The 11743-nt window shown below is 37.6% G+C and overlaps 1 protein-coding gene across 7 annotated transcripts in view; it reads left to right on the top strand.

Annotated features, from left to right (window-relative positions):
* The window catches only part of CEP350 (centrosomal protein 350), a 65604-nt gene that overhangs the window by 17161 nt on the left and 36700 nt on the right, over positions 1–11743 (top strand). For 4 of the 7 annotated variants that reach the window (XM_026853388.1, XM_026853386.1, XM_026853391.1 and 1 more), the window contains exons 11-20: positions 291–1354; positions 2650–2803; positions 3966–4129; positions 5024–5213; positions 6722–6942; positions 7067–7230; positions 7889–8047; positions 8241–8369; positions 10922–11058; positions 11433–11552. In XM_026853388.1, coding sequence (XP_026709189.1) covers positions 291–1354; positions 2650–2803; positions 3966–4129; positions 5024–5213; positions 6722–6942; positions 7067–7230; positions 7889–8047; positions 8241–8369; positions 10922–11058; positions 11433–11552 — 2502 coding nt within the window. The remainder of the gene's footprint in view (positions 1–290; positions 1355–2649; positions 2804–3965; positions 4130–5023; positions 5214–6721; positions 6943–7066; positions 7231–7888; positions 8048–8240; positions 8370–10921; positions 11059–11432; positions 11553–11743) is intronic. The other 3 variants (XM_026853390.1, XM_026853392.1, XM_026853389.1) reach the window with 1 other exon arrangement.

The raw sequence follows: 11743 nt of genomic DNA, 5'->3' as shown, positions 1-11743 counted from the left end.
TGGGAATAGATAAGAAAAAAGACTTACTGATGATGATGAAAACACTCAGCTTGTTACAACTTCAAAACACACAGTACGCTATAAATGGCATTTCAAATTTGGAAGGTGCTGTTTTAAGCTTGCTTGCTTTTCTTAAATAATATTTTGTAACTGTTTACTGTCACATTCCCTGCCCCTCTGATTCCACCAAAAAGTATTTCTTCCTGAAAAGTAAATTTGTGTCAATACTTTCATCTAAAACAACAAGACTTGTCTAAGTCATCAACTTAAGTGTTGAATTTTCATTTCAGGAGCGATTTGACGGAGCCTCCGTGGGTACAGCCAGACAGGTTGAGCCCAAGAGTCCAGCTCTCTCATCCACAAGCTCTCATGGGCTCAAGTGGAGGCCCTTGCTCCCAACACTGGAGTTTTGAGAAGATGAACCTTTTGTCAAAGGAATGTGACGCGATGTTGGCAGGCAGGAGGAGCCATGCTGCACCTGTGGGATCACTGGTCTTCATGCCTCAGCCATACCTGAATTCACCTGCTGCACAGCAAAATCTCTTAGTAAAACCTACTGCCAACCAATATAAGAGCAAATTAGATCGGATTGAAGCTTTGAAAGCTACAGCTGCTTCTCTTTCTAGCAGGATTGAAAGCGAAGCCAAAAAGTTGGCTGGGGCTGGTATCAATTATGGTACCATGTGGAACTCGGACCATGAATTTATGCAAGAAAATCAGGATGATGGGCGGTGGGCAAAGGCTGTGAGTCCTCCTGTGAGAGAGGAAAATGAAGATGCTTTTTCAGCCAAAATTCAAAAAATGTTGGGTACTTGTGTGTCTCATACAGCCTTTGATGATAGCCTTCCTGGGGTAGGCAACCTTAGTGAATTCAAAAAGCTCCCTGAGACGATCAGGCCTCATACTGCTGCAGTCAGCCTTGGAAGGAGGTCCCCTGCTGCTAACAGGCATGAGGGGATACGAGGACATTTCTTTAAGAGACAGACTGACTCCCCAGGGCATGAAAACCAGGCTTACGCTCCAAACAAAGCCGCAGTGCCTCAGGAGTCCAGCATTGACTCCATCAGCGAAGGGCCTCTCCTGAGCGATGGAAGCCTCTCTGAAGAGGAAGGAGCCCAGCACAAACAGCTGCAAATGAAGATGCTGGAGACATTAAAAGAGAAGGATTTCTGCATTCGGGAGAGAAATGCTTTTGAGCCCATAAAAGAGTTTCAGAAGGAAGCTGAGAAGTATTTGCCACTTTTCACTCAGACAAGTGGCACACACAGCAAGGGACCATGGGAGGAACTGGCAAAGGGAAGTCCCCACAGTGTCATCAATATCTTTACAAAAAGTTATCAGCTTCATGGAAAAGGTAAAAATGGAAAAAATTCTCATGTGAATTTTTATTTTCTCAATCTTGCTACTCCTTACACTTTATACTTTGCCAGCAAGGAATGTGCTTTTGGATGTCTCAGACATGAATCTGTGTAAGGCTTTCTCACTCTACTTTTGGATGATAAATTATTTCCCCCCTCTTTTGCCGCCCTGTCTAAGGAAAGAAGAAACAACTTCATGCTTTCAGGCTGGAAGAACATTATTTTTATATCAGATTGCTCTGTATTTCTAGATCGGTAACTAATTCACATGCTGGTTACATGCATTAAGGACAGCCATAGCTACAGAATTGTGAACTTGAGTTTACATTTATTGTATGCAAAATTACATACTAAATCTAAATTGCCCAGAGTGTATTTGGAAATGGTTTTCTCCACCATGGAGAACAGAACCTCTGGATTGGCACATGCTATACTACTACTACTACTACTATATATGTGTTCTGGATCATCTATAATAACATCTCGTTCTGTTTCAGTTAAGGCAGAAAGGTGAAGTTCATGCTTTATGCAACTCTTATATATCCTGAGTTCTTGCTATGCAAGAATGATACAGCTTTGCTATATTACTAGAAACATGTAACTTCAGTGGATGAATGATGTGGACTTTCCTTTTGCATCTTTGCTTATATGAGTTACTTGATAATGTCTCAAAGTAGTGCAACAATTAAAACTCCAGTAACAATATTTGACTTTGAGAAGGTAAGGTTTTGGTATATCAGTAGGGAAAGTCTCCTGCTTAAACAAGCTCATTTCAAGTGTTAGTCTTAAGGCATAACTGCACAGCTGTCTCGTGCAGAATGCTTCATTTGATTTTCATTTTTTGTACAGATTTATTCTTCATCTTGAGTATTTTGTCTAGAATTCCTTATTTGGAGGAGGAATGTTTTCTGAGAAGTTGATTTTTGTCTTGTGGCTTTTCTTGATTTTTTTTTTTTTCCTTCATTTTATTTCCTTTAAAGATGATTGCATTTAAGTTTTCTGCAGATGGTTCTACTCTCAAGCACTGTGCTCTTCAAAAATGTTTTAGCTGGGGTGTATTAATGAAGTAGAGTATTCAATTATTTTCAAAAAGAGGAAGACTTTTCTTGTTATGTTGTGCTAAAACTTCCATGGGATTGATAGACTGTTGTTTTCTTGATGTTTTTGGTTTTGAAAGGAAGTCTTCAACTTGTGGTTGGGAGCATATTATTCCTGTAGCTTTATTACCTGTTTGATACACATTTGCATTTGATACAATTTTTGTCTTTTCCTTCTTTTGTCCACACTTCAGTGTTTGATGAAAGGTTGAACGGAGGGTCCGCCCTCCTGCACCCTTTACTTCCTGCCATGAGCCCTCCAGAGAGTGTGGTTTCTTATGAAGATGATTTTGCCTCATCACAGGGAAGTGACACTTTAACAGACAAAAAGATTGCACGTGACCTCAGGTAACTGTGTGTTAGACATCTTGTAAGAATCAAAATGCAGAATTTGACAGAAAATAGTTAATGCAAAATTTGCATCATAATGTGCTGGGTATCTTTTCTGTTATGCTGTATTGGAATACTAGTCAAAGTGATGAGGTATTTCTACATATCAATCAGCATGGTTAAGGCATAAAGATAAGAGTCCAGTACTTCTGTTCTCTAATACTTGTTCTTTAGTCTGGCAGGTAGCTTTAAGCAAGGTTCTTACCCTTTGTAGTCAAGTGAAAATTAGTTCTCCAACTTAGGTGGCTGCTGTAGTACTCAGGTGATTAGTCTTTGTAATTTAAAAAAAGGTATTTGAAAGCATTAAAATACTTTCAGTACTTCAAAATTTTTTTTAAATCCTGTATTGCTTTCGGTAAGGGTTCATTATGGATACATAAATTATCTGCAAGAACTTTTAAAACCTCTTGTTCAGACTAAAATTTGAAGTCCCTGAATCCTAGACTCTTCATGTTACTGCTGAATTCATGTGGCTTCCTGAATTTCCTAAGACCCCTTTTTTTGTAATGAGATATATTTTCATCTTTTGGGCACCTTGGAGAAGGCCACAAGTACTGTGTTTGTAGTGGTGATACTTTACCGCTGAAGAAAGGAAGGTAAAAGGCACTTTGCGTGCTGAAAATGTTGGCTGCAAAGAATGGTTTCTTTATGATTAAACTTCGTGATAGATCATCTGTTGGTATTTAGTGTATGGTGCATTACACTCTTACTTGCAAATCTGTTTTAATTCTTTACTGAAAATTGCTCATATTTCTGTCAGTTGATGATATCTGTATGTCCAGAGATAATCTAAAATGCAGTCATGTTTGGAATCATTCTTATGTTGTTCAAGTCCATAGTCAAATAGCTTTTAAGAGTTAGCACTGGAAAGGATGGTTATCCATCTTTTACTGTTTCATATGATTAGAAGTATGTTTCAATATGTTCAATATCATGTCAAACTTCCTAGTGTCTTAGCTGTTGTAGTTTTTATTCTCAAAAGCAATGCTTTTCAAGATAGGCTAATTAGTACAGTTTCAGCTGTCTGTCTCTAATTTAAAATGTGGTGGATTTCTTGTGCACAATGTCATGTGGGAGTTGGAAGTCCTTAATTAATCACTGTCAATGTGCTCCTTTTTAGTGTTGCTGGCAGCAGTAATTCAAGCATTCAGGAAGAAGTTCCAAGTAGGAAGTCTTCCCATGAACCTCGATCTGTAGAGCTTGCATCTCAGCATTCATCTGGACCACAGTCTGCAGCATCTTCTCGCTCATCTGCTTCCTCTAAAAAGAGAGGGAAGAAAGAACGTAAGTGTAGGGTTTTATTTTTTTCTTGAAGGAGTTTTTAGGGTTTTCTGGTTATGAAAATTGCAATCTTTCTGCATATCTGGAAACTGCAGTGTAATACTGATAGGGTGATTTATTAATTCCTCCAGTGACTCCTTCCTGAATTCTTTTTTGCCTCTGATGGCAAGATGTTGCTAACAGCACTGAAAATTTTTCCTTTCCTAAACCAGCCTTCTAACAAATGAGTTAATTATAATATCATGAGGAACTATCCTCAGGTTCTGTGCTGAGGAAATTCCAATAGGCTGCTGAGAAATGAGGGTTATGGCCACATTTATGAAGGTGACAAGAAGTTTGCCTGTATGCTTCATCTTTGGATCACAGTTAGTTTTCCTAAGTGCGCAAATTTAATAAATAGGCTTTTTCCTACAGTAACTTGTACATTACAAAAGCATGAAGAAACTTGAGATTTGGTACCCTTTTACTATATAAGCAATGGGTAACATAAGAAAAAACTAGGTTTGAAGCCAGTAAAGGGAATGAGAAAAATAGGATTGAGCATTGCAGATTATCTTCCTATTTTTTCAAAATTCTCTATCTTACCTAAAGAAAGCCAGGCTTTACTCCTGAGTATCAGTATCAAAGAGTCAAATTTCTTTATGTAAACTGATAGTGCTGAAATGAAAGCTGAGTCAACAGTTTTGTTGGCAGTGGACACAATATGCAGAAGAGAACTTAATCTCCTGTAGGAAGCTGCAAAATTTACATTTTGTGCTTGTTGGATTTATAGATTTCTAACTCAAAGGCATCTTTAACTGGGGAAAAAAGTTCTAATTATTTGTTTTGGGGCACTGGATCATAAGATATTCATACACAGAATACCAGACAAACTTTTGGCAATGTTGTTGTTCTTAGGGTTGGACTCTTTGAATGGAAGTTCTCGCCACTTTCCTGTGGAAGAAGATAAAATGCTATCTGAACTAGAGTGGGGAACCCAACAGTCAAAGAAGTCCTTATCAAGTAGCAGAATTTCTAATAAAGATCATGAGCAGAACCCAGATACAGACAGCACACTGGAAAACTTGTCTGGACAATCCCTGATGAGGTAACATGCAAATATATGCAAATATAGTTAAGCTTGGTAGTGTTATGGCATGTTACCAAAAATAGCTATGTCTTTGGATTTGCAAAGGGAAAGTAACAGAAATGATCAAATGTCAGTAAGATGGGCATGCATAAAAGATTTTTTTCCCTACATTTTAAATACGTAAACCTGAAGTAGATGTCTGTAGTAAGAAAAAATACAAAACAGTGATTCTGCCCCAAATGACCCCTTTATTTCTTTTTTAAGGATAACTGGCCACTCTAGGTATCTTGTCAGGTTCAGTACCTTAAGCATTGAAACACATTTTTTGTTTTCTATTCTACAAATGGTTTGTAACAAGTGGAGAAAAAAAAAAGCTAGTCAACCTGTGCAATCATGTTGTTCTTTTCAGTAGGATACACAGACTTTTTTGCTTAGACTTGTGTACAACTAATACTCATAAGCCTGTCCAGCTCTGTGAGGTGATGCATTCTGAGATGAACTGCACATCAGAAAAGAGTGTAGAGGAAGAGAAGAGGAAATATTTTCCTGTTGCATTTTCTGTATGTCTACTTACAAATGCAGTTTATTTTTTTGCAATGAAGTTATGAAATATGGTCAGCTTAATTTTCACGGTACTTTTTTTCTAAAAAGCAACAAATAATATGAATGGTCTTGCACAGGTTCTCTGTGGTTATAGAATGACTCTGAGGCGATGACTTTTACTGGTACTCAGTATTGGGTTTGAAAGGTCCTGTGATCTCCTAAGATAGGCCAAGTAAAGCAGAATGTCTTCCTAAGGGATTTAAGTAGCCATGTTAATCCTTTTTGTCTTAATAAATTTAGAATAGTAAATTTAAGAAGTGTCTGCATCATTTTCTGTATGTCTAACAAGAGATGTCTGATTTTCTCTTAAGTGTAACTGTAGTAGCATTTTCCTGTTTAAGTCCAAGTTTTGGCTTTCAAGCATTTAATTGCATTTTGATGAAAGACTCAGGGCAGTGACTTATCATGTTCAGTTGCATCCATATGCTGATAGTAAGGTGTTTACTTTTTAAACACTGTTCATTGTATTCTGATATCAAAATATTGCCCAGATTGCCTGTGAGTAAAACAAAGATCTTCACTCAGACTCTCAAAACAGATTTGTAAATGTACATGCAGGTGTTCATCCTGACTTTCTCATGCCAGGTTCCTAGCAGGAAGCATTAAAACTGCTTGTTTGGTCATGTAGAACATGTAGATACTATGTTAAATTTTTTTTGGTGTGTGCTGACTAGGTTTAATACTTTGGTGGAGAATAATGTGCTCTAGAAACTTAACCCTAAACCGGAATATAGGTACAAAATTTATCTCATGAGGCCATTTCCTAAAGGCAGACTGAGCCTGTGCAAACCATAAAAAGACTGTGCCTTTAGTGTGGATCTGTTTGGTGTATATAAATGGAAGAACTAGGATATTGCTTTATTGTCTTACCAAATGGCTAGATTTAGGAGAATATTGACTTTCTTTTTTCATTTCACTGTCAGTTTCTCAGAGAAGGGGAGATCACAGAAGACGCCAACTTCTTCTCCATCTTCTGGTTCCCAAAAAATGTTGCAGTTTGATTCTATAGGCAATACAGCAGAAAGAGTCAAGTCACCTGCTGGCTTTTCTGGAAGTACAGCGTCAGGGAGGAAGCCTAATGTAGCCTTCCCTGACTTGAGTCTGGGAACTAGTAGGTCTGTAGCAGGAGCAGCCTCAGCAAGCGGTAAGTTGTTTTGTTAAAACCATACTAATCCCAGAGCAGTTTGTTGTTTTGGTTTTTTTCCTCTTTATTTGATGTGGGGCACTAAAGTCTATGAAGGTTGACTTAAGTAAGTCTTACCCTGCAGGATGTATGCGCTTCTCCCCTGCTGGTCTTCAGCATCGTTTATCAGCAGAATTGAACTACCTTAGTGCTATTGAGGAGTCTGTGCGACAGCTTTCAGATATAGAACGAGTACGAGGCATATCACTTGCCCAGCAGGAGAGTGTTTCTTTGGCTCAGATTCTAAAGGTAATCGAAAAATACTTCCTTGTCTTAACCTTCTTTTTTTTTTTGTTTCAATAAAACTAATGAAATTAGGGCAAGTTATACTTTTGTTAGCAATGTAAAGAAATTGTAATGGCATGATGGAGCATCTCTATTAATGTCCATTTTTGGGATTGATGTCTGTTATCTTTCTTACACCAAGTTGGCACCAAGGAACTGGTGACATTAAAATATGTGTCATTTTAGCTGCAATCACTGCTTTGACTGTGTACTTCAGTAAAATAAAATCTTTATTATTTACTGGGTTTGACATGGGGTACCAGTGCTGTGCAGTGTAGTTGTTCAGGCTGGATCATTTGTCTTATTCTGTGAAAAGGACATTTTTGGTTGAAATTTTCCTTATGTTGACAAGATTGTTTGTTCTAGTTTGTTGAAATAAATGGTCTTCTAAATACTCTTTCTTTCTACACTCTGGTGGAAGAGTATGGGGAATATACATTGTCTACTGTCTACTTAAAAAATCGAGAGGTTCAGCAGGTAGGCTAAAAATTTACTTTAGCAGAAGAGCCATTACCAGTAGAATAAATCTAGATCTGTCAGAGGTATCTGCAGCCAGTGGCTAAGGCAAAAAAGGTCTTTACATTTAACTTTAATGATTCAAACTTGTTTTCCTGATCCATAGGCACAGCAACAGCGCCATGAACGGGACTTAGCCCTTTTGAAAATCAAGGCCGAACAAGAAGCTTTAGAAAGTCAGAGGCAACTGGATGAGGCAAGGCAGAAGGCAGCTCAGGTAATGCTGCCCTTCAAAAAATGTGGAGTGTGTAAGAGGCAAATTTCTGTAAGTAAATCTGTGCCTACAAGTATTCTTAATTTGAAGCTGTAAACATATGGAAGTGGTGGTTTTAATATAGCTGAAAAAAGCTCTTTGGAGTCAATTTCAAACTTCTTTCTTCCAGATTTTGAGAAATAAAACTTTAGTTATTATAACAAGAACATTTTGAAGAGCTGAACTGGCTTTGTCTTCTGCATAGGTCCATGCAGAGTCACTACAGCATCTGGTCCAGTCACGGCAGGAGGCTGTACGAGAGGCCCCTTTGGCTGCGGCCAAGCAGGCAGAAACCATGCTTCTCACTACAGATACAGCTCACCAGATCCATGAGGTGAGGTCCTCGGTAAAGGAAGAAGCTGTTCTAATTTCAGTATTATTTTGAATACCTTCCTGCTTCCAGGTTATTTTCTGTTCCATGGCATTCTCAGTGCAACTTCTTCACCTTCATAACGTGACAAATGATAGGACTTTAAAGGAGCTTTTCTGGCATTGTTACTTAGAAGTCAGTCAGCAGTCTTAAATCCTTGTTGATGACTCTTATGATCTTACAGTTAATAAACTGTTAAGAAGTTTGTTTGTCCAGGAGAGATTGGTGATAAGTGAACACATCTTTAATTTGTAAGAGTTGTACTCCATCAGGGTTTGATCCTGTATCTGTTTGATATGCAAATTAAATTAGAGAGACAGGGAAATAGCAATTTTGCTAAAAAAAAAAAAAAAAAAAAAAAAAAGGAGGATTGGAGGATCTTCAGCAGACTTCTTAACTTGGGACAGAGTCTGGAGTTTGTTTTGTTTTGGTTTTTTTAATCTTTTTTCATTCTGCTTGTGTCATAAAGAATATTTATTAGTTTTCAGTTTTATATATCAGTTTATCAGGTTTTATACTTGCTATTCCCAGCATGTAGCAGATGCATAAATAAGAAACACAGTAACCAAAAAATGCTTTTGTTTCTTCATTGTTTAGCAATCCCAGTGACTGTGGATTAGGTTATGGGATGGAGTGTAGAAGGCTGATGGATATGAACATAACTGTTTATTCAGTCTATGCACATGCTGATGCTTAGCAAAGCTGTTTTTATGATAGGTAACGGGACTGTAGAATAATACTGAGGTTCTTGTTCTGAACTTTGCCAAATGAGTGAAATTTAAATACTTTTTGAATAGAGAAGAATGGATTAGGTTAAAGGAGCAAAAAAGCTCAGATATCTGAGATACATGCAGAGGTTGCTGATAGCAGGTAGTGAAGTCTTGGATGAAGACAAAGAAACATTTGTAGTTTTGTCCTGGTTTTAGCTGGGATAGAGCTAATTATGTGTTTTTTCCCCCCTTCGTCCTTAGTAGCTAGAATAGTGCTGTGTTTGGGTTCAGTATAGATTTTGATATGAGAAGAATGTTGATAATACACTGGTGATTTTTGTTGTTGCTAAGAAATCAAGGACTTCAACTTCTCATGTCCTGCTAGTGCACAGATACATAAGAAGCTGGGGGGAGCATAGCCAAAACAATGGACCCAAACTGGCCAATGGAATATTCCATATCATCTAGTGTCATGCTCAGTATATTGATAGGAGTTGATTGGGAAGCTCCACTCGGGTTTTTGCAGTGGTGATTTCAGGATTCTCTCTTCTCTGGGATTGCTGGCTGGGAACAGGCTGGGCATCGGTCAGTGAGTGGTGAGCAATAGCATTGTGCGTTACCTGTTTGTATTTTCTATTATTACTATTATCGTTATTATTTTATTTCAATTATTAAGTTGTTTTTATCTCAACCTACGAGTCTCCTTACCACTCCAACTCTCCCTTGCTCATTCTCTGGGCGTGGGTGAGGGTGAAGAAGTGGCTGCATGGTGTTTGACTGCAGGCTGGATTTAAACCCTGACAAGTTTATCGAGCCAGTAGGTGGAAACCAATTAAGCAGGGTAGAAGAAACAGTGACAGCTTTTATTTGGTCTAGGGTTGTAATCTTGTCTTGCTTTAAGTTTGAAGTCTGAGACTTAAGAGGTGCTAGTGGAGAGGTGGATGGGGATGACCTGGCCAGTGATGATGGACTGGCAGAGTAGCTTTTCCATCCATGTTCACTAGTGACTCCTGATATTCACTAGGTTTTGTAAAATTGTATGCATTACAATTAGTGTGTACATTAATTGAAGAATTAGTGAAGAAGCTCAGTATGTGTATTGGAAGTTATTGAAATACAGCTTATTGCTACCTTCAAAGTCATCTTGAGTTCATTGCTCTGCAAGAGGCAGACCCTTGAACAATGAGAGAAATAGTAAATTCTAAAGCTGCTAAAACCCAGTGTTATCTGCTGTGATTCCTGAAGTTGTACTTATTTTGTAAACAGTGACTACCATGCATTGGAAAGGAGAAATTCATGGCTATCTATTGATTTAATGCTGCCAATTGTAGATCTGGTAGTTTGCATAACATTGGAATTTTAAACCTGTTGCTTCCTTTAGAGTGAAAATAATATTTCTTGCTCTTTGGGCAAGATGCACTTTAAAATGAAAAAGAAAACATTGTTTCAGGCTTTTTTTTTTTTTCTTTTAAATGAATTGTAATGGTAGGTCTGGAATGTTGTATTATGTGGGATCATTCTAGTGATCAGAGTTTGCTTAAGTTGATCAGAATAAGTAGTGTCTTGCATGTCTGTAGTTTCATATCAATTATTCCACTCTACATAAAGAATATGTATTTGTAGAGTAGTATGCACTTTTTACAACTGAAATTAGTAAATACGTAATTACAAACCATCTCAAAACCGTGCCTTAGGCATTTGTTCAATAAATCAGTAAGTTGCCTGTGAGAGTGACTGTTTTCTATTTCAAAAACATTTTGATGTTAATAAGCTCATTGTATTCCTTTCATTTTTTATTATACTCAGATGACAGAGTTGGCACGAACCCAGATCTCGGATACTGTCAGTGCTCCAGCTGCTCCAGTCACCACCTTGTTTGACCACCAGCGTCAGCATCATTCAGAGTTCATGAAGCAGCTGAGAGCCCGAACTGATACAAACAGGTTCTTCCTAATGTTTCACATCTTGGGAAGGGGGAAGTCAGATATTTAGATTTAGCTTCACTTGTTCACTTGTACAAGAAAATTGTAAGATGTCATAATGAGTGAGCATTTAAGAAGAATAATTTCTATTTCATCTTTACACCCTAAATAGTGTACTCCAAAGATAACACTAACTGGTGATATGAAGCTCTGTATAAAGGAGTAGAAAAAGATGCTCTGTTTTCTGAGATGATTTAACCAATCTAAGCTTTAAGTGGTATTTTCAGAAATTTTAACTGTTACTACTTCTAGTAAACTGATGAAAGCTTGTGAAATCTGTATTACTCTTTGTTTTAAGACAACACAGACTTATCCAGAACACTTCTCTTTCTCAGGAAATGTGAGTCTGCTGCCATGTCGCAAGGTAGAGAGGAGACAGGTGACTCAAAACAGACATACTCACCAATGTTTGATAGTTACTCAGAGTCCTCAAGATCAAAAGTTCATGATCAGAGGTAAGAAGAGTTTAGATTATACAGAGGATTTTTTGCTATAAATAAGAACTAAAGTACAAAGGAATATCAAGATATTTCCTTCAATATTTTTGTTAAAAAGAGTCAGTATTAAACCTTCAACAGATAAACCTGTCTTATAGTCCAGAGCTTGAAGATTTACATGCCTACCAGAATTTGCTTTGTCTAATTAA

This window comes from Athene cunicularia (genome assembly GCF_003259725.1).
Source record: "Athene cunicularia isolate RWA chromosome 8 unlocalized genomic scaffold, athCun1 chr8_part1, whole genome shotgun sequence".
NCBI lineage: Eukaryota > Metazoa > Chordata > Aves > Strigiformes > Strigidae > Athene > Athene cunicularia.
This window is presented reverse-complemented; position numbering and strand designations above follow the sequence as displayed.